General features: G+C 38.9%; 1 protein-coding gene across 9 annotated transcripts in view; it reads left to right on the top strand.

Moving 5' to 3' along the window:
- The window catches only part of ndrg4 (NDRG family member 4), an 82249-nt gene extending 58781 nt beyond the window's left edge, over positions 1-23468 (top strand). For 5 of the 9 annotated variants that reach the window (XM_042495938.1, XM_042495940.1, XM_042495937.1 and 2 more), the window contains 14 exons: positions 2340-2445; positions 8268-8388; positions 8633-8695; positions 9945-10005; positions 10179-10265; positions 10362-10418; positions 10572-10675; positions 10781-10837; positions 11474-11525; positions 12824-12871; positions 16319-16354; positions 16440-16491; positions 16697-16735; positions 17765-18150. In XM_042495938.1, the coding sequence (XP_042351872.1) occupies positions 2340-2445; positions 8268-8388; positions 8633-8695; positions 9945-10005; positions 10179-10265; positions 10362-10418; positions 10572-10675; positions 10781-10837; positions 11474-11525; positions 12824-12871; positions 16319-16354; positions 16440-16491; positions 16697-16735; positions 17765-18102 (1221 nt within the window). In that variant the 3' untranslated portion in view covers positions 18103-18150. Of the gene's footprint in view, positions 1-2339; positions 2446-8267; positions 8389-8632; positions 8696-9944; positions 10006-10178; positions 10266-10361; positions 10419-10571; positions 10676-10780; positions 10838-11473; positions 11526-12823; positions 12872-16318; positions 16355-16439; positions 16492-16696; positions 16736-17764; positions 18151-18998 lie in introns of those variants that run through there. The other 4 variants (XM_042495941.1, XM_042495943.1, XM_042495945.1 and 1 more) reach the window with 2 other exon arrangements.
- Positions 23469-23495: the final 27 nt, after the last annotated feature.

The raw sequence follows: 23495 nt of genomic DNA, 5'->3' as shown, positions 1-23495 counted from the left end.
GTACCATAAATTATTTCAATCACTCTGTAGTGACAATGTGTTATGTTACGGATACAAATCTATCTATTGCAGATTGACAGTTGCAGGATGATTTTTAGTCAACTGTTTCTCTGTTTCTCAATAGTTAAAGGAGTGAAAAGATGCTGCGAGGACAACAGTGATGATTTTGATCTTTGTTTGGTTTAAATAGAGTCTATGGACAGGGGTGTAAGCATCATCATTAAAGGCTTCACTGCATTTTACCGTCAAACAAAATACAAAAATCCCAGAACATCAGTGTGGTGTGTGCTTGAGTTTGAGTGTTTGAGTGATACTGTGTGCCGACATTGTGCAGCACAGTGTAACACATATCTCCTTCCTCCATTTTGAGTTTGGCTGGCTTTGATCAGAGGAAGCTGACAAAATGTGGGTCATAACAAGAGAGGTTTGGATATGCAACAAGCCTAATTTTTGGGCTAATGTAAACCTTTAGACATCTCTATTTTGATTTTATGCCAAATTATTAAAAGGATATTTCAAGATCATGAAAAACAGAACATTTACACCACTTGGATGTTGTAGCTTTAACAAAGACACCATGATCCTTTTTTTGTTTTCTAGCGGTCTTTCTAGTGTTTTCATTTTTCTTTCACAAGGATCTCAATCTTTAACTTCTTTTGAAAATACTGGAAAGGAGTAGATTTAAATTTTATTTTTTCTGGTATTTATTTTTTTACTTTTCTTTTCTTTTCTGCTAATTTCTAGGTAACTTTATTTCTTTTGCTACAAATTTTGTGTTTTTTTTGGTTATCTCGTAAGTTGCTCATTGCCTTCTTTCTATATCTTTGAAACAAATCAAGCCAATTTGTTTGAAACCTTAATACATTATATAAATGATTAATACATCATATCAATGATTGTCAGGTATGTTTTCAGGTAGGATAAAAGCAGCTGAATATGGAGCCAGTTAATATCGACTCCCCTGCTGTACATTGGCACCTCCATCATACATCAGATTAATTATCATATTTTCATTTTAAGAATATAAGATTATTTTATCTAAATTATCTTATTTTTACCTTTGTTTGAAATTCTCTCCCAACTCTTTGCAGTGTCCACTTGGAATGTCTCTTCTCACTTCTTAAATATTTATATTGATTTCCAATTCCTATGTTTTGACTTTCGGCAGAGGCCCTTCTGTGCGGAGTTTGCATGTTCTCCCCGTGTCTGCGTGGGTTCTCTCCAGGGTCTCTGGCTTCCTCCCACAGTCCAAAGACATGCAGATCAGGTTGATTGGTGACTCTAAATTGCCCTTAGGTGTGACTGTGAGTGTGTACGGTTGTCTGTCTATGTGTGTTGGCCTTGCGATAGTCTGGCGAACTGTCCAGGGTGTACCCCGCCTTCTGCCCGATAACAGCTGGGATAGGATCCAGCCTCCCCCCGCGACCCTTACGAGGACAAGCGGTTACAGAAAATGAATGAATGTTCTGACTTTCCCAAACTGCTGTAATGGTCTTCATGTTGTAGAACTTTGTAAATATTTGATAGGACATTTTCTGTCAGATGCCAGCTGACATGATGTTGTTGCAGTCTTTGTTCTGCTGAAGATGATGTCTTAATTGTAAAAATGTTTACATGTCAAAGGTGAGCTTTGCAAAGTTGCTGTTTAATGCATTACTTTTAAAACCAAAATCCACATCAGAATACAATCATTTCATCTTTAAGGAAATTTTAGTGTAGGTTATTTAGTGATGTTAGTTTCATCCACTGATTCCTGATTTATGTTCTTCTCTGGGCGACCTGTGTCACAGATGAGAGAGACTTTAGATGAACCCTCAATTGTGAATTCTGCTGTTTAATTCTCCACTCTGGCATCAAATATTTTTCACATCAGTCCAAACCTCCTATCTCTTTCAGCCAAAAAAAGAGAAAGAGGAAAAAAAAAGAAGATTTTTTGCTTTCTTTTTTGCCATTCACACTTCACAGTCTAGTATTTATACCATTTACTACAACTATTAAGTCAATCTATGTATAATAATTTACAGGATTCACCGCAGTCATGGTAACAAATGACAGACCTTCTTGCCATGTAACTGAGCTGCTTTCAATCTGTCATACTGCTTTGAGAGCTGTGACAATGCACTGAAGATTAATGAGGAACAATGTTAGAATGAAAAAATAATGAATTTCATCCAATGCACAGACATCATGATGTGTCTAACAATAAGAAACACTTGAAATAATGAAGAAGAGTTTTCCATCTGTTCTCCCTAAGAGGATTCAGGTGCAAATGTCCTCATTCAGACAGCTGACTGTGTGTAAACAGCAGGTGAGTGAGAGTGTGTTTGTGTGTTTCACAGGAACACGATGTTGAGACCCCTTATGGGATGCTGCATGTGGTGATTCGCGGTGCACCCAAAGGAAACAAGCCTGCAATCCTCACCTACCACGATGTGGGACTGAACCGTGAGTATCCATGCTATGTGTGTGTGTGTGTGTGCGTGTGTGTGTGTGTGTGTGTGTGTGTTTGTGTGTGTGTGACTTGACAGATGTTACTGGCTTTTTGTCAAGGTGTTTCTGCACTTAACAGAGGGGATAATTGGCCTCTTTTGCCACACACACATGCACACATGCGTGTAAACAAAAAACACACACACACACACACACACACACACACACACACACACACACACACACATTTTAAAGGTAACATACTGTAGTTACAGATCATTTGGATGCCTGATGTTTAAAAATGATAAAATAAACATCTCACAGTGACTATTGATGATTTCAGAAAAAAAAATTACCCACTGAGATTTTTTGCTACATAATAATCAATAATTGTAAAAAAAAGTGGCTAAAGGCACTTTGTTTATTTTAATGAGGCCTTTAAAAAAAAAAGATAGCACTTATGATATCACAATGTCCAAGATATTAAGCCTCATAACACAATATCAATATAGTATCACTATATTACCCATCTTAAGTGGGTTGTATTGGACAGTAGGACCAGATGGATTAGAGGAGTTGTCAGAAAAACATCTCAAGCTCATGTTTAAGTCTGGAAGCTGAATGCTGACTGTCTTGATGTTTGTGTTATTCATAAGTAACAGTGTGTCCTATATGTCAGGTCCTCATACAGGCTGACTGGTCAATAATTGAACAAAGTTGAGAATAACATAAAGCTGTGTATGGGAGAGGATGGATGGATGTTTAAAGAGAAGTAGAGGAGATGAAAACAATGAGAATGGCAAAAAGAAAAAAACAGACAAAAATAGCCAGAGATGAGGAGGCAAATGAAAGGGTGTGAGGGAAGCGTGGATGAAATGTAGGTCAGAAAAACAGCCCCATCCTGCAGAGGGAGATGGGGCGGGGCCAGTGGCACTGCTTTGATGGGTGGAGGTAGGATAGGGACGGTGGGGGTTTGGATCATGTGTAATGGGCCGAGGCTGATCCACGGCTCTGCTGACTGCCGCTCTCACTGCAGATGTCTGGTTTTGTTGCCTGCTTCCCCACTTTTTATCCCTCTCTTCCCTTCTGTTAAGAAGCTGATTATCCATTTCATTCAGAAGACAGAACATGATAATGACACAACGCAAAATGAAATGAATTCTGTAGAATGTAAGACTAAGGAATACAAGAGACCAGAAGAGAACTGCAGCGGAGCAGCAAGCTCATTAGTATTCACAGCTAGTCACCAAATCACTCTGTAGGATGGCGTACCGTCGTACAGAGTGGAGCAGAGGTGCGAGCAATGGAGGGAAAGGACATGGAAATAAAAATTGGTAGGGTTGTTGTTCCCTTTTAAATGACTCCCAATTAACAGATAGCGCAGCGGCCCACCAGGCCCCCATTAAAAACACACAAGTACAGCAAACGGATGGAGTGGATTGAGTGGAGAAAATAGAAAACTGAATGAAGGAACAGAAATTACAAATGAATGAGAGAAAATAAGAAAGATAGGCAGAGTGTTTGAAGAAATAGAAAGGAGGAGAAGGAGCAGAAAAGGAGAGGGATGACAAAGAGACTAAAACAGAGAGATAGTCAAAGTGTGGGAGCAGAAAGTAGGTCATGGAGTCAGTAGGAGCACATACTGTGAGTGCTGACCGATGACTCAGTGAGAAGAAAGCAGGAGAAAGCGTGCGCCGCCAGCTCACTGGTTAGTCATTAATGCTGAGTCCATGCCACAGTGGCCCGCTTTCATGTCCAGCTGCATGTCAAACAAACCCTGGACTTTTACCCAGGAGACCACAGTGTGTTTCCTGTATGAAACTAAAAGTCACTGGAATCATTTTAACCCTGTAGGGACTGTTTGGTGCATTTTACGTGCCTTTCATTCTTCATTTTTTGATCATTTTGGCTGTGTTCATCCATAAGAGAAGATTGTGTACTGTTAAAAGTTGGAATTTCCAGCTCGGCTCCTACAATGAGTCTAGAATACACTGTGAAAACAAAACTGTTACATTCAGACTGTTAAGTTAAAAAAAAAAAATTGCTATGGAAACCCATTCAAACTGCAGGTTTTGATCCCACAGCCATCAAATCATAAAAAACATGCCTTCATTATTTGGTTCTGGGCTTCCAGTAAAAAAATGAAAAATCATATTAATGTATTTATTTATTTAAAAGCACATTTTGTGTGCAGAGCGATGAGTATGTGTCACTGCACAAAAAAATAATAATGCATAAAAATCCATGCTGCAAATTATTGACATATCCTAGGCTGTGATAATAATAATAATAATAATTATAAAAACTAGTTAGCATGTAGATAATTCACTCTTTGTGTTTTTTGTCTAATAACATAGTGGCATCATGATAAAAGCCTAACATTTGAATGGTTAAATTGATATTTATGATTAGAACTGATGTTGTTTAAAAAATTAACTCAATGATAGTATGCAACAGTGAAAATAATATTGATGTCTAATATTTTTAAAGCTTAAAAACACATTTTGTGTACGATACAAGTTTTTGTACTATTTTTTTTTTTTTTTTTTATTGTGCAATATGACATTACAGTGACAATACAGGACAGACAGAAAACAGGTGTGAACAACAAACAGCAACAGATTTTGTGTGTGTGTGTGTGTGTGTGTGTGTGTGCGTGTGTGTGTGTGTGTGTGTGTGATTTGAGAGTAAGAAAGACAGTAATATATAATATAATAGTAGTAATAAATATTATAATCGTCAGACATGGAGATGTAGATGAGTATACAGAAGGAAAAAATAAATACATAAAGAAAATAACATAAGTAATAGCTACAACAACAATAATAATAATAATAATAATAATAATAATAATAATAATAATAATAATAATAATAATAATAATAATAATAATAATGAGGGTGGAAGAGAAGGGAGGAAAAGGGGGGGGGTCTTTATGAGATGAGATGTGATGCCTTTTTTTTTTTTTTTTTTATCCAATGTATTTATTTATCTATTTTATTTATTTATTTGTATATTAATATATGTATATATATGTGTATATATATATATATATATATATATATATATATATATATATATATATATTTTATTTATTTTATTTTTTTAATTTTTTTATTTTTATTTTATTTTTATTTTATTTTATTTTTTTATTTTTTTTTTTATTTTAATGAGATAGTCTTTTAAGTGGTATGTGGTGCATTAAAACCGAGGAGATGGGTTGTTATGAACTGACATTGTGTCCCCTTTCCTCTACCTAAACTAGTGTGTTGTGCATTAAAAAAAAGGTGATGTGCCACCTGAAAACAGTCCAGAGCGGGGGACTTTGGGTGGGGTGGGGGTGGAGGGGACCACAGGCCGTGGCCCAGCAAGCGTGACCCAGCAGGGACCAGAGTAGTAATTAGTAAGTATAAATAAATAAATATATATATATATATAAGTATAGTAAGTAAGTATATAAGTATATAAATATTAATAAATGTTAATCATGTTAATCATAATAGTTATAGTAATAACGATGGTTGTATCAATTACCCCCCCCCCCCCCAAATAAATAAATAAATAAATAAATAGATAAATAAACAAACAAATATATAAATACTGATCACAATGAATGGGAGTGAAGGTTACAGAGGCTGTAGTAATTGATGTAATAATAGCTTGTTGTAGGTGATGATTGTAAGAAAGTGATGAATGGTTGCCAGATAGTGTCATGATTATTGTCGGAGGAGTTTGTATTTGCTAAGGAGATATAACAGTTTGTAAATATGTGTCCAGTGGTTATTGGTCGTCAGGCAGAAGAAGAAAGATAAAAATAAATAAATATATGAATCGGTGGTAATTACTAAGGATGGGAATGAAGGTGTCAGAGATCTGGGGTGGATGATGTGACTGGTTTGTGGCAGGTTATGATTGTAAAAAAGTGATGAATGATAGCCAGGTAGGGTTATGATTATTGTCAGAGGAGTTTGTACTTTCTAAAGAGATGTAGTCTGTGAGCAGGTTTTTCCAGTGTGTGATGTGTATGGAGTGCCGAGACTTCCAGTTCATGAGGATAGTTTTCTTGGCGACAGTCAGCGCCACTAGAAGTAAACGGGTGTGTGTGTTGTCAAGTTTTAATGTGGATACGTCTCCTAATAAACAGAGGGAAGGGGAAAGTGGGATGTGGCAGCCCATAATCTGGGATAAAGTTTCTGTGATGTTTCTCCAGAAGCGGTGAACAGGTGTGCAGTGCCAGGTTGCATGAATGTAGGTGTCAGTGCATTTAGTTTAGTTTTTGTACTATTAAAGCGGCCCTGAGGATTAATAAAAATATTAGGCATAGTGTGCCTGTGTAGCACACTATGCCACATGCATGTGTAACCTGATATTACATTATATTAGTCAGAGACACACGTTTATCTTGAAAAACACAATGCATGTAATGAGCATAAATTGATGCCCTGTCCCTGAGCGTCCCAAACTGGTGCAGTAGAGTACCTAATTTTTCATAGTTTAACCCTCTGAATCCTTGATCGACATCACTTTTCTTGCGTTGCATTCAGAGGCCTTTCACGCATACTAGTAAAGCATGTATTAAGTAAAGTAAATATAAATAAATATATAAAGTAAATAAAAGTATACCTTTAAATCCCGAGCAAGGATTTGGCAAGACATGTCCTTCAAGTTGCAAGAAATTAGTAGATTTAGACATCATTTTTTAAAAAGTAAGGGAAAACTGCCCAGAGGACTATATATGGGTAATATGTTTTGCTTCTGTTGTTGCTAATTTTTGGTGATTTTTTTTTTTTTTACCAGTTTCTTGCTAATTTCTGAGTTATTTCTTATGAAGTTGCTCATTGCCTTCTTCCCATGTTTTTGAAAGAACTCAAACGAGTTTGCCCAGGTTTCAAAGGGTTAATGTTGAGGGCAACTGACCAAGTGATGGTTATTTGATGTGCTGGTGAGGACGTGTAGTGTTGTCATTCTAATTGGGTCATTCAATTACCAGCGCTCAGTCAGAGCCGGAAGAGGAAACAATGTTGCTTGGTGCTTTCACCGAGTTTGACATGCATTGGCTGAAAGCAGGCTTACTGCAGAGGCAGTGGGAGGAGGGCAAATACAGAGCTGACATCTTATATATGTAGCTATTTCAGAATGCAATGTTCTGAATGTTTTATCCTAGTTAAGGAAATAGAGCTTGAGATGTTGAGACAAATCCTCAATGAGTCACTCTCAAAATCCATCTCTTTTTAGAGACTATGCCAGTCCCCCATAAGCCCTCTCCATTCAGAAATGAACTTCATGATAACAAATAAAAAATATCCAATTATTTGTTTGATAGGACCACAACACACACTATTTTACTGCCCTGTAAAAATGTGCTATTACGATTCACTTGCTAGTGTTAACCATTTAATCAATGTTTATTTTTTTAAAACAACTTTTATGATATCACAGTTTAGGGTCCAATAAAAATTGAAATGTCACTGTACAAGTGAAATTTTGGGAAGGAGGTCCGGGCACTATGCAGTTATATTTTTCTAGAGTAATTTACAGTAGCAGTTCTCTGACAATGGATGTGAATTTAGTTAAATGGCAGGTCTGTCAGAGACAGAGAGCCATCTCCTTCTGGCACAGGATCAGTTGTACAGATGGTCACCTTCATCTTCATGGTCATCTCTGTGTGGTACATGTGTAATGTGATCACATTCCTCTACTGTCATCCCTCCATCCTGTCCTTCTCTTTTCCCTGCCCTCTGCTATCTTCCTACCTCACTTGTCTTCCATCTTGTCTCTCTATCCTCTCACCCCATGCTACCTCTGCTTAATTCCTTTCCTCCCTTAATCTCCCACAGACAAGCTCTGCTTCAACACTTTCTTCAATAATGAGGATATGCAGGAGATCACCAAGCACTTTGTGGTTTGCCATGTGGATGCTCCGGGACAGCAGATTGGAGCATCACAGTTGCCACAGGGGTAAAAAAAATGGACACACACACACACGCACACACACACAATAATAACCACTAATGAATGGATAATTATTTATTATTTCAGATGTGTTGGAAATAATGCAGCAGTTAACATTTCCCATTTTAAAGAATATCTAAATTGCTTGAATGCATTATGATGAAAAGTATAAACAGATGATTTGAATGCACTGATCACACACAGTCTATGATGCAATGATAACCAGAAGGTGTGTCCTTCCTCTCCACAGGTACCAGTACCCTACTATGGACCAGTTGGCCGGGATGCTGCCCACTGTGGTGCAGCACTTTGGGTTGGTTCTTTTAAATGACACATAATCCACATTATTTCAGAGCTGAAACAGTCAATATTTTATATGAGCCATCTGCAGAGAGCTCATGTTTACTGTCTACTGTGCAAGATGGCAAAGACTAGACATTTTTGTGTTCCTGCAAAACTATTCATTACATCAGTCTCCTTTGCGTAAAACACAAATTAACATCTCTTCAACTTTCCCTTTTTTCAGAAATGCTTTTGTACATTTTTAGTACATTAGAAATGATCATGCACTTGCAATTTTAGTTCATTTAATGATGAATTATCCAAAAGGAAAAAAAGCCATTAAAATAAGTCAAATCCAGTTAACACTAAGGACTGTCTGAGAATTTTTAATACAGCATTACTTCATGGCAAAGGTTAGTCTACTAACCAGTAGAGATGTAGACTCAAGTCATTGTGACTCATTTATCATTATATTGATGAGTTACAACTTGCGCCTTGACAGAAAATGAATGACTCGACTTGGACTGGGACTTGTGATTTGTCTTTACTGGAGACATGATTGCTGGAATGACTTGTCTTTGTTCCTTTAATGTTTTCAGTTTAAATGTTAAATGTGAGCACACACTGGGAAAGGCATTGTCCTGATTGGATGGTGACTCTATCAGTCAAGCTTCTTGCAGTGCCACCTGATGGTCTGCGGATCAGAGCAGATCATCATCATGATATTTGTGCCTTGATTTATCATTTTCAGAGTCCAGAGTGTCACATGGGACTTAACTCAGGACTTCACTTGCCTTAACTAAGCGCTGAGCAAACTCTGCCTTAATTGATAAGTTTTAAGCCACCAAAAAAGGCCTGCCTTCAAGAATCAATATCAGACTTCATTTTACTCATTTTGCTCCACTGAACAGTGGAGTTGCTGCCCCATTGCTGCTGCCATCAGCTGTTGTGGAAGGTAACAGCAGATATTCTAATAAAATATGCAGTCAAACTGATGTGATTTTTTTAAAATTTGCTTTATCAGAGACAAAAGTAAAGCAACACAATTCATAAAATAAGCACACCAGAATCTTTAGATAGTTCAGGCCAACGTGTTTAACTCTATATCTTTATATGTTATAGTTACAATGAAAATGACAACAGAAATAAAGTTTTGCAGTATCTCTGCAATTCAAAACAGTAGCCAATTATCTACATGGAGGTGAGTTTTGTTGTAAGCACAGTGTCACAATGATTGTCTACTTATCTTTAAATCGTGACCTTTGATGGATTTGTTTTAGATTTAAGAGCATCGTTGGGATTGGAGTTGGAGCTGGAGCTTACATTCTGGCCAAGTTTGCTGTAAGTCACATCCTTGTTCTCCTGCTCTGCACTGTTCTGTTCAGAAGGAACCTAACTCTGGATTCAGCATTCAGATATGGTCTGAGCAGTGTTTGTTTTCATTTTTTTTTTTTTTTTTTTTTTTTTTTTGTCAAGACTGGTCTTGATTGTGGTTCTGTGTCCTCTGCTCTCAGCTGATCTTCCCTGACCTGGTGGAGGGTTTGGTTCTGCTCAACATTGACCCCAATGGCAAAGGCTGGATTGACTGGGCTGCCACCAAGGTACCTGCCTTTTACTGTTTAGTAGTGTCTTAAGAAGGTACATATACATGCTGCTTATGACATCTTACAAGAACAATGCGTTGGTCTTTGCCCCAGCTGTCAGGTCTGACCAGCGCTCTGCCAGATACTGTGCTGCCACATCTTTTCAGCCAGGTAAGCTAAGGGCTTCAGGAATTCAACTGGACAGTAACTGTAATTAAAAACATGACATAAAAAATGACACTCCTACTTCTCAAATCAAAGGCTATATTTAGGCAAATATCTGTGACAGGCAGATATTGAGCCAGTTTGTGATGTTGTCTGCAGGAGGAGCTGATGAACAACACAGAGCTGGTGCAGAGCTACCGGCAACAGATCAACAACACCATCAACCAGTTCAACCTGCAGCTTTTCTGGAACATGTACAACAGGTGAAGAGATACAATATCCTGCCCCCCCTCCTCTCTCTCTCTCTCACACACACACACACACACACACCCTTTATCTTACAGTAACATTCCTCTCACCTCTTTCAGTCGGAGGGACCTGGAGATGAATCGCAGTGGGACAGTGCTCAACGCGAAGACCCTGAAGTGAGTCTGCAGACACAGTGCCATCATAAAACCATGATACATCATTCAGTTTATTTGGGTCTAATTGAGCTTAGAGAAACAAATTCCAGAAAACTATATACATGAATTTCAAATTATTTTACAGAGAAGAAATTGTATACATATTTGTTTTTTTCAATATTCAATTGTTTTTGGATAATTTTGTGGGGTCATTCTCGTTTTGTTTTTTCTACTTTCACTTTTTCTGTTTCTTTAAAAAAGAGAAAAGAAATTCAGGTAGTTTTCTCATAACTTTTTACTAATTCCTTGCCAGTTTTTGGGCCATGTCTTGTTAACTTGCTCAGTGCATTTTCCACTTGTCTTTGCAAAAAATGAAACCAATGCTCTTGAGTTTTTAAATGGTTAATGTAATAGTTGGGGGGTTGGACTATTGGACAAAAGAAACAATTTTAAGACCTCACTTTTTTCATGTATTGTGAGATTCAATGAACTGCACAAGTAACTACTTACACGGCAGTAACAAAATAATAATTAGCAGAATTCTGCCAATCCTGAAAATACGTAGGCTTAAAACTCAAAATATAACCACAGTTCTAAACCAAATCAGAGTAAGGTCAGCTCTAGCAATTTGTCTGAACATTCTAAATGTTCCGGTAGGTGTCCAGCCATGCTGGTTGTGGGAGACAACGCCCCGGCGGAGGAGGGAGTGGTAAGTCCATATCTGTCTTTCCTACATGACTGTATCCTTATCATGCTGGATCTCTGCCTCATCAGCTATCTTTCTTCTCAGCTCTTGACTCCCTGAGATACGTTTCTCCAGCTTCTGAGGAATATGAGTCTATCTGAAGTGTTCCCTCCTCCTCCTGTTCTTGCTTATTCAGTGTTTTGTACTTGGCATTAAAATCCACTTAGTAACTGTTTGTCCTTATTCAGTAAAACAGAAACAGGTCAGCCAGCAGAGTGTGCGCACGCGTGCGTGTGTGTGTGTGCGTGTGTTCTCCAGGGGCCAGATGGCTTCACTCTGGGGTCTCTGGGGTTTCCTAGTTTGAAGTGGCCCAGATATTTATGTTTCTGCAACAGTTAGTCTGCTGTATGTTCAAACTGGAATCAAATCACTCCTCTGTTAGATGGAGGGATGGGATGAAGGGATACACAAAGGGAGAGTGGGGAGTGATGTATAAAATGTATTGCAAAGAGAGAAAGATGGAGAGATGAAAAGTGACAGAGGAAGTGTGAGGGAGCGAGAGCTGAACGGAGATTGTTTTATTGGATGTGACCGATGGAGGTTATATAAATATTTTGTATACGCTGATATGACCAGTTGAAGCAGCTGTTTTTGCTCCCACTTATATGGTGCATCCCTCTATCCAACGTGAGCAGAGGTATCAAGACGTGGAATATGTTGAGAGAAGCACAGGCTACAGTTTATACTCATATTTGCATATCCTGCAACAAATTTGCAGCTGCTTTGTTGTAAAATTGCAAATGGGCATGCGATTTGTAATTATTATCTGATGGTCTATGAATAAATAAATAATGCATTGTCATTAAGAGTTCATGTTTAATATGTTAGGGTAGTAAAATATATAACCTGGCAAACTGTGTGGAGGATTAAAGATTAAAACAAACAGAAAGCATGCGTGTGTGTGACACTGGCAGTGTTGTGTAAGTGGTCATGTGTTATGTGTGTGTATCTGTGCACATCCATTTAGTGTGTGTGTGCATGTATTTGTATGTGTGTGCATGTGTGTGTGTGTGTGTGTGTGTGTCTGTGTGTACACTGCTGCTGTGCTCTCAGCCTGCTGAGGTGACTCATCTCTGCAGCACACTGCAGTATCTGGGTCACTCACATACACACAGGCTGATCTCCATGTATAAACCATACAGACAGTACGTCCACAGCTCCTCTCCATGTCCTGGTCATCTTTAATGCTCCATAAAGTTAACAACTGTTGTCACTGCAGCTTTTAGGCTTATTCAATTCAACCTGCTGTTTTTGTCCTCAAGGTTGAGTGCAACTCCAAACTGGACCCAACCAACACAACTTTCCTAAAGGTGAGTATTTGTCTTTATCTCCCTTATAGCTACTTCATTATTAGACAAAATGTGTGATTTGTTGTGCAAACAAAAATTCAAATTATTCTATCTTTTAACATGCATAAAATAATCCAAATAACCCCAATTTACACAAATCGAATGTTTTGAACATTGTTAAAACTTTACACTGACATGTAAACTCTGTTGTTCAGTGCAGTGTCTGGGAAAGAAACAAAGATAAATTATAGTGTACATCGTTAGTACAAGCTCTGTCCTCTACTGGACTTTATGGGTAATACTCTCTTCCAATCACAAGCATGCCTTCATCAACTCAAATTTGCATAACTGGCCAATCAGAACATGCCTATCCTAATAGATGAGGAGGCCATGGTATATAAAGAAACTGTGTGACTGCATCACCATCCTACATCCTCTTCAGTGAGCAGAGCCCCTGGACACAGGATGCAAATTTTCAGTCTCACGCTCCTACTCACTCTCATGGCAGCAAAGCATCATGCTGTAGCATCTGAAGCGTTCCCACTGCTGCTAGCATCTAAAATTGGGCAGCAACCAGTCAGCCAGGCTGTTGGGTGCTGAACATCGCTCTCTGCAAGCTGTGCAGCAAGGCACTGATGAAATGAAGAGGCCACTACATCCACGGAGAAAACCGATCAATTGGGCAATTGCCGTTGATGAAAGACAAGGATTTCAGAGAAAGCCTTATGGCTCATATGTATATATATATATATATATATATATATATATATATATATATATATATATATATATATATATATATACATATACATATACATATACATACAGTACGCATACACACACACACACACACACACACACACACATATATATATATATATAATATGTGTGTGTGTGTGTACTGTGGGCTCCACATGTATGTCTATTGGCATGTCCTTATTTCTGCAAATTTTGGTGGACGAATGTGTGCTTGTGATCAGAGGTGAGTATTACTCATAGAGTCTAGGAGAGGGAAGAGCCTGTGTGAGATAGAACAGCTTACCTAGTGCTGTTGCGCTATGATGAATGAATGAGTAGTTGAATGAAGCAGTAGTTTAGCATTCATTTAGAGTATCTCAGTATGTAAGACAGTGCTTTTAATATACAAACTAATAAAAAGAATCTTTTTTTATTATATAAAATATTTACACAATTACATACATACTCTCAATCATTATATGTTAAAGAGTACTAAAACTTTTATAATTATATGATAATCTACTTAAAGGTCTTGAGTGCAGGATTTAGTGGTGTCAGGTGGTGAGGTTGCAGATGGCAACCAAGTGAAACTTCTACAGAGTGTCGAGTGTGTAGGAGAACTATGGTGGCCTAAATGAAAATGTGAATGGCCCTACCTAGAGCCAGTGTTTGGTTTGTCCACTCTGGGCTATTGTAGAAACAACATGATGGACTCAGGCTGCATAGCACTGTAAACCAACACAATCATTAAAGGGTATCACTACATGGGCTGAGAAACACTTTGGAAACCCATTGTCAGCAAACACAGTTCATCACTGCATCTACAAATGCAAGTTCAGACTCTACCATGCAAAGTTAAAGCCAAATATCAACAACATACAGAAACACCACTGACTTCTCTGGGTCTGAGCTCATCTGAGACGGACTGACACAAAGTTGAAAAGTGTGCTGTGGTCTGACATGTTCACATTTCAGATTGCTTTTGGAAATCATCTTGTTGTGACTTAGTTTCGTCTGGGCTAAAAAAGAAAAGGACCATTCAGATTGTTACCAGCTCAAAGTTCAAAGCTAACATCTGTCATGGTATGGGAGAGTGTTAGTTCCCATGGCATTATGGGTTACTTCACATCTGTGAAGGCACCATGAATGCTGAAAGGTAAATACAGGTTTTGGAGCAACATATTCTGCCATCCAGACAATATCTTCAGGAATGTCCCTGTGTATTCCAGCGAGACACTGAGACAAAGAGCCACATTCTGTACATGTTCCAACAGTGTAGCTTTGTCCCACTGAACACGTGTGAAGCATTGTGAAGTGCAAAATATGACTATAGAGACCCCGGACTGTTGTCACAGATATCAAGCAAGAATTGGAAAGAATTTCACATGTAAAACTTTAAAAATTAGTGTCCTCAGTTCCCAAACATTTACTGAGTGTTGTTAAAAGAAAAGCTGATGTCACACATTGGGAAACATGCTCCTGTCTTAACTTTTTTGGATCATGCTGTCACATTGATGAGGCTGGATGAGGACCCAAAATGCAGAAACATAAAAAGGCAGCCAAGAGTACAAAAGAACAGGGCAGGGACACAGCAGGGACACGGCAGGGACACGGCAGAGACACGGCATGGACACAGCAGGATACAGCAGGCTACAGCAGGATACAGCAGTATACAGCAGGATACAGCAGGGTAAACGGCAGCAGGGAGAACAGACAAACTGACAAGTGACAAAGGGAAACACACAGGTATATATACACACGGGGAACTAATCAAGTCAATGATACACCGCTGGGGTAGGTGCACACAGGCACAGGAGAGACCCACAAGGATTGGCTAACTAATGAGTGTTGCTGGGAACACAAGAGTGGAGCAAACGAGACTAAAACAGAGAGAGGTGTGCAGGGAAGACTAACTAGAAGGGACAAAGAAGACTAATACAAGACAGGTGAACCAAATCAGGGAAACACAAAGACAGGAAAAAAGCCTCAGATGACACATGAGGAGTGAGAGTACAAAATGGAAAATGAAACAGAGCATGAGTAACAAGAAACAAGGAAAACTCAACCAAAAAACCCCAAAACAAAGCCCACACTATAACCAAAATCTAAAACCTTAACACATGTTACAGGCATCAAATTCAGAATTATATTTAAAAAAATATTTTTTAAAATTATTTATCACTTTAAACATGAAATGTATTGCCTTTGTACTGTATTCAGTTTAAAGGTCAAACAGAAAGCCTTTTCAGAATTACTGTTTTAGATAAAAACAACTCATCCTGAGGGAATGCAACACAACAGTTCTTAGTTTGGAATACACTTATGAAGACAAAGTTATGAATATTACATTCCATTTCTGTCAACATTACCCCCTAAATGTTATAGACTGGAACTTTTTATTATTATAAGATAATAAAATATAAAATGGAAAAATGTTTAAAGACACTTCTTTGACAGACTCTTTGTAGTAGACATTATTGAGGGGAGGTTGGCAAGCAGGACAATTCTCCAGGCAGGCTCAAACATTGCAGTTACATAGTTTACATCTTCAAGTATGATTATTTTACACATACCAAAGAAAGAATCACACCAAATATGCTGCCAGAAAAAACACAACTTTCCACTGCCAACAGAGCAGAGCCAGCAAAGAAGAGGTCCTATATTGGATCTATCATGTTGTAAGCTGTTGGCAGTTTGGTTAATTGCTGCTCTCTCCTCCTCTTATTGCAGATGGCTGACTCTGGTGGGCTTCCCCAGCTCACACAGGTAACACACAGACAAACAGCCTTGCTTATGTGATGTTATTATCTCCACATTCAAGGAAATTAAAACAGACACCTTTGTTTTCCAGCCTGGGAAGCTGACTGAAGCCTTTAAGTATTTCCTACAGGGAATGGGCTACAGTAAGTATCCACACCAACAGACTGTGACTGAGTGAGAGAGTGACTTTGTGTATACTCTGTGTGTACAGTAATTTGTTATTTAAAAAAAGGTGATTTCAGCAGAAGTATAACTGTAGACTGTGTGAGTGTGTTGTGATGTATTTCATGCAGAGGGACATAAGCTGTGTTAATCTTGCCCTCTGTCTCCCTTGCCTCGTTCTCTCAGTCGCTTATGTGAAGGATCGGAGGTTGAGTGGAGGGCCAGGTATTTCCTCCTCCCCCTTCACCTCTGACCTCTTATTGCTGCCCTATTTGATAACATTGGAAATTTATTTTGACTTTATTTGGTTATGAGTATAGTATTTCAGGCTGTTCTATTTCTTTTCTTTTTTCTTTTTTTTTTGCTGTCATTTCTATTTGTTTTTCTCTAATTCTTTCTTCTATCCCGAGGACATTAAACCCTTTCATTGTTTTATCAAGAATATTTTTTCCTCTCATGGAAAAATATGCTGCCCTTACTTCCCCTCCCTGCCATTGCATCTCCAATACTGCTCTTTGCATGGCCTTCAGCTAGCTTTGAGCACAGCCTTATGAACTAACTATTGACATTGTTTTTAAATGGCTAACAAGATCAGTCTGGTAATATTTTACGGCTTTAAAGCAGAATGGCCAACGGAACATTAAAATTAGTTTCTGTATTCAAAAATTAAATTGATTAAAACAACATAAGCTGCTGACTTAACAATTATAAACTAAACTGTCCTCAGTGTTATGCAAGTTCTGCACTTAACTACTGAGACTAAACCAAACACAGGAAGTACAGAATACAATAAAAAGCATTCAAAGTGTTCTTCTGAGACACAAATGATCCCTGGAGGCTCTGAGTTTTGGACTTTTGTTGAACGTCACAAAAAAACACTGCACCCTTAATGAATTGAACAATTTTACAAAAACCAAACTCACTCACTATTACTAGGAAATAGTGTTTTGTGTTAAAGCTGCATTTGTCATTTTTGTGGCCAAAATTACCACTACATATATATATATACAGCTATTAAAAATGACTTGTTATATTTAGCCTCTTGGGCAGAAGCTCTGCAGCATTTAAACATCCAACACCAAATTGTTAATCACACTGAGAACAACATGACTTGACCATGACACTTGATTGTTGCTAAGAGTTAGTCCTGTCACTGTCAGAACGTTTGCATGCGCAGTTAAGTGAAGCTACGGTTATAGCTCAGTTGGGCCCTTTAACTTGACAACTGTCCTTGTCCCTGTGTACAAGCAACAGGGGAGGATCCATTTGTTGACAGAAGTATGTCAGACTTCACCATTTCAGGTAGAGAAATGCCCCATTTCAGCAAGTTGCTACTGCACCTTCTTCTGGTAGACCTATTACATCACATACCGAACGAGTTTGCAAATGGAAAACAGTTTGCATGTCCGACAGTGAAAACTTTTGCGGTGCTGTACATTTCTTACATACGCATACGCTTTTTTTTTTACCTCCATCTTGTTTTGTTTTCTTCCCTCCTTCTTCTTCTTGTTTTGTTTTTCCCGGCTCTCTTCTATGAATTTATGCTGTTCCACTTCCGGGTCAAAGCCTATGAGCATGCACAGAACATCTAGACCAGTTCAGGTCTGGTTGAGGCATATACATGAAAGAGTAAATTCAGCCCGAACCACATTATCTGGGTGTGTTAGTCCGACTTTAAGAAATTCAACTTCGTAAAATTTTGGTCAGACTGATGTGTCCATATGTATTTTAAAAGTTCTGTTTTAGTGAGACTAACACAATAATTAGATGTTTTCTGACATGTAAACGTACTGTGTGTGTCTGTGACTCCAGTCACATACCTGACCCACAGAAATGGGGTGCCTTCAAAAAAACTCACTCTGAGTTGTCACAGGGATAAATGTTAACATAACATTTGTTACTACCTGGTTAAAAGAGTTGAGCATGTTGCAGCTAATGAGCTAGATATTTTCCTCATGAGTGGATAGAGACCAAAAGAAAGCGAAAAGGAAAGTGAATACTGGACATACATTTATCAGGAGGCTAGGAGCATGACTCCAAATAAATGCTACATCAGTGAATGTTGCTTTAATGCAGGATGACCATTTCATCAACAGTTCATTATAGACATCATATTTATATCTGGCCCACTTGCTCACTTATTCTAATACATTTAATTAATTAATTAATAATTCCTTAATTTAATGCAATTCCATAATAATGAAGTAATAGAAGAACAATTGAGCTTTGTATAACACAAAGTGCATGATGCTGTCAATGTGTCTCCGTGTAGCCACAATGACCGCTGTAATGAACAACCCGAACCATCCTGGGCTGGTTTATGAAACAGTCAGCTGTCTTTTCCCACCAGCTTTAAAAAAAGGAAATTCTTCAGTTCTACACATTAGCATGTACTCCCAACATATCCACAATATAACATCTTTTTTTTTAATTTTTGTAAGTTACAAAAAGTGATGCTGATTTGTTATTTTGTGGTGCCTGTTCCCAGTGCCCTCTGCCAGTATGACCCGCCTGGCTCGTTCCAGGACGGCCTCCCTGACCAGCGCCAGCTCCATGGACGGGTCCCGCTCCCGGGCCTGCACCCATTCTGACAGCACTGAGGGGGTCGGGACAGTCACCCACACCATGGAGGTGTCTTGCTGAGGAGTTAGCGAGCCATAGAAAGAGGGAGGGAGGGGCTGGAGGGATGGAGAGAGAAAGGGCAAGATGGGAGGGGTGACAGCAAAGAAGAGATGAAAGGGATTGAGGTGTGAGAGGCAAATGCGAAGTAATGAAGGTGCAACTACCTCTGCGTAGTCAGACGTGGGAGATGGAAGAGCGAGACAGCAAAAGGAAGAAAAGTTCATGACCTAAGGTGGATACAGCTCTCTCTGTCTTCATCTTTCTCCTCCAGATCCCTTTGTCTGCCATCTTCTTCCCTTCTCCACTGTAAAATACCATATGTGTTGCTATAGAAACCTCCAGCCACACCTTTAAATATCCACCTCGACCCCACTTTGTCACCTAGCACCTAAAGATTTAAGCAACTGTTTTTGTTCTTGCAGTGTCATTCTTGTATTTGCTAAATGTTTCCTCACCCTCTAACCCCCCCCCCCCCCCCATGCCCCCACCCCTCCACAACCACACAAAGTAACCCTTTATGTCAACAGTCCACACAGCAATATATGATAAGAGCTGCTGTTAATAACGTCATATGGAAATCTGTCAGAGGGGGTGAAACTGCAGGACACAGCAACAAAAACAGAGGTGGTACAATGACAAAGTGAAATGCTTCAGTGTTATGCAACCAGTTTATTTTTTTGCTGTACGAACAAAATATCAGTATTTCTGTGTTGTTTGTTAGAGATGGTTAGATTTCTCTCTATGAGTGACTGGTGAGTGTTAGAGGGTATGTGTCCAGAATTTGACAGACAACAGAACACAGCCTACTGTAGCCATGTGCACCTGAAGTGCTTTGAGAGAATTAGTTAGTTGTTTTAGTCAAAGAGCATAGCTAGAGTACACCATGCTGATTTAAAGCTGCACTCAGTAAGATTTTATATTAAACTTGTTAACTATGCTAAGAGTGTACAAACATACATTTCTTGAATTCAGTCGTAAAAGACACTGAGACCTAACAACATGTTCTCATGCCAACTCATCACATGTTGCCGCTTTGTCAGTGACCTTCTGCGACTACTTATGGCTTTTTAGGTATCCCTCTGTGTTAGCTGTTTATGCTTTGGGATGCTGTCATTATTACCTGACACTGTCCTTCGGTGTTTCATGCGCACATGACCAGCTCCGTCAGTCCAGCCACTTTCTTAAGTGACACCACCTGTGAGCTTTGTGTGTGGACCCGCCTGATGCCATCCAGCCAACCGCCAGCATATAATAACAACACCACTGGTTCCATCAAGCATATTCACAGCTGACGCCACCCAGCCACACTCTGGTTGAATGTGGAAGGTGGTTTTTGGCGTTATGTTTTTATGCCAAAATCACTGACAGAGCAGATGTATTGTAAGAGTTCAGAGTGAGAACGGACTGGACCATGCCATCACACCAGGAAGCTTTGCTGACGCTAATGTTAAGCTCCAGCCACTTTGATTACTTTGTCCATTTTAATCTGTACTTAATATAGGTAAAGTATAACCAGACTGTAGTTTGGATAATGTTAGTTTGAGCAAGATGACAATCAGTGATTTCTGAGCCACTGGAGTGCATCTATTGTTTAGTATTAAATAAGCATAAAATGACTGATACAAACATACAATCCAGTGTAGCAGATGTAGCAGTAAAGTTACTATGAAGCACTCAATCAACAAACAACTGGAACTGGACTTGTTTTTACACACATTAATTTCTCACTTATAATTACTCTCTGTGAAATTGCCAACATTGTATAAAGTGAAGTAAGTAATTGCCTAAAAAAAACTATGAATAGTCTCGTGTACAGTGCTTGCTTAAAGCATGTGAAGTGAAAATAGAATTATGCGTAATAGAGGAACAATATTGTATCTTTTTGAGCTGAAATTGCAAACTAATCAGGACACCACAGACACTTCCAATTAATCAATGTTCTGTTTGTTACGTCACTTCTCTGCCCAGGAAAACCAATCAAAACCACACTGTCGCATAAGTAGCTCTCAAAAAGTGGTCTAGTGGTCCTAGACAGGCCAGACTGGTGAGCATGACCCATCGCATTATTGATTTTTTTGGAAATTCAAATCTTCACTTTTATACGGCCTTTTGAAGTCACGTCAATGCAATGTTGCTGAGTGCAGCTTTAAACTGCGTCATCTCACATGTCTAAGCCAATATACTACATGAATATAGTCTAAAGGAAGTATTTATTAACATGTATATGCATGTGAATGTTAATGTTATATTAGGGCATTCTAGTGTCTGAGTAGTATCTTCTATTAGGGCATTCTCCATTAGCACCGTATTTGTGAATATTTAAACAAAGCTACCAATACAACCAGCATCATTATCCTGCAACTCCACTGCATGGATGTGGTTCTTGCCATAGTCGGCTCTTTGTGGTCTCTAGGATGACAATCACACTCTGACCCAAACCAAATTAGACCAGGGGGACCGAGGCAGGACCGGCCCGACCCGACAACTTCTCTTTGTGGGTTACAACCAAAGAACTCAGAGCAGCCTTCCCTTAAAGAGCCCAGCCACTCTCCTTGGATATACCAAAGCTAACCCCCCCAACACACAAACACACACACACATATATACACAAACACACATACACAAGTGTCCACAACCACAAACTACACACATATGTTCAAACACCTTCTTGAATAAGTGGGCTGTGCTCTCTAAGAGAACTAAGCAAAAGGTAAAACATAAATACACAAAAAGACACAAGAAGGAATCCATTGTGGTCAGTGTATGTTCTGATGTGATGTGTAATCATATTCTCACGAGTGTAGAACACGCATATAGGTATAGTTTTAGCCTAGTGAGGCTGTGTGCTGTTATCTGCTGTAATACTGGACTACCTCATCACAGTATGGTCAGAGATCAGAGTCGGGCTCCCCTGGTTTCATGTACACTGTCCATGTACCACAGTCACCTCTTTCCATTTTTACAATAAACCCTTTGGTCCCCTGTCAGAAGGGGTGTAGCTTCCAATTGCTGAGGTGTGCGCTTTCCTGTGGTGGCCTGTAAGAAGCGGGGCTTTTTTGGAGCCATTTGGGCGCCAAGCTCGGAATGTAGGGCAACCCCCAGCCAACCAAAATAACCCCTTTCCCCCAAAACATCACAAGGTGCCCCGGCTCTCACAGGCAAACCTAGTCGCACCCTTAAAGGGCTATCAGCTGAAGTCACTTTTTAAAATGTTGATAGTGTAAGTCATGTGTCTGAACACCAGGGGGCCCTAGAGACAAACAGATTTTTTTTTCTTATTTTTGTTAAGCAAAGAAGACAAGTATTATTACGAAAATGTAGAGAGATTTTGACCTGATTTATAGTGACTGGATGAATGAATGTTAAAGGAAAAAAGAATGTGATTTTGATGAAGCTGCAGAAATTGTTGTTGAATTGTGTGAAATAGTCAAATGTTTGCGAAATGGGAAGAAGAGAGGATGTTAGAAAGTTCAAACACCTCAGTTTCTCCGTGCAGAACCTCATGGGCTCATTTCATTGGCATGGAAGTTTGCATGCAGCAGAGGTCATCTTTCTTTGTTTTCTCTCTTCACTTACTGTAGCTATTTTCTGCAATCTTCACTTGGTTTCCTCCTACACAACTTCTATCCAAACTGCTTGGGGGGCTCCTGAATGTATTTTGTCCTTTTTTGAAGTGCTGTACAGTATTGTCAACCTACGCCTCTCAGAACCCCTCACTATGGTTTGCACCTCTGTCCCACGTTTGACATTTAACCCTGTATATGAAAACCCAGCTCCTTCCTGCTCCTCCTCACGGTCTATAAATAATGATCTTCAGTAGTGGTTTGTGAAAGTAGACAGCTCCTGTTAGCTGGCACTGGATCAGTTTGTATAGACCTTGCTCCTCCTTGTACTTGTAGATACTTTCTATTTATAGAGCAGGTGACCTGAACCAAACACTTTAACATTACTGTATTTTGAAGAAAACTTCAACATATTTCTGTTCCTCTTCCCCTGGACTTTCTCTTTTTTTATAGTCAACACTAGGGTGTATCCTTTTCTTGGTATAATGATATTGGTTCATGTTCTACTACTATTCTTCTTCATACTGCCATTACGATTGATTTGTATTGAGCAATAACTTCTTTTTTTCATGTCTGGTTTTCATATTGTGGGAGTCTTCCCTACGAGCTTGTTTCTATTCACAACAGTAGAAGGCTTCTTACCTACTTTGCTGTCATTCATTTATGCCATGTAAAGTCTAAATATATTACATATAAATTAATATAAAATGTAAGCTGTCTCTGTCCATGTACTGATCAAGTAACAAGAAAGAAATAAAGACTTCATGTCAGAATTCTGTTGAGTTATGTGTCTGATCATT

The sequence above is a fragment of the Plectropomus leopardus genome, chromosome 11 (genome assembly GCF_008729295.1).
Source record: "Plectropomus leopardus isolate mb chromosome 11, YSFRI_Pleo_2.0, whole genome shotgun sequence".
NCBI lineage: Eukaryota > Metazoa > Chordata > Actinopteri > Perciformes > Serranidae > Plectropomus > Plectropomus leopardus.
The sequence above is the reverse complement of the archived record's forward strand: the minus strand, read 5'-3'. Positions and strand labels throughout refer to the sequence as shown.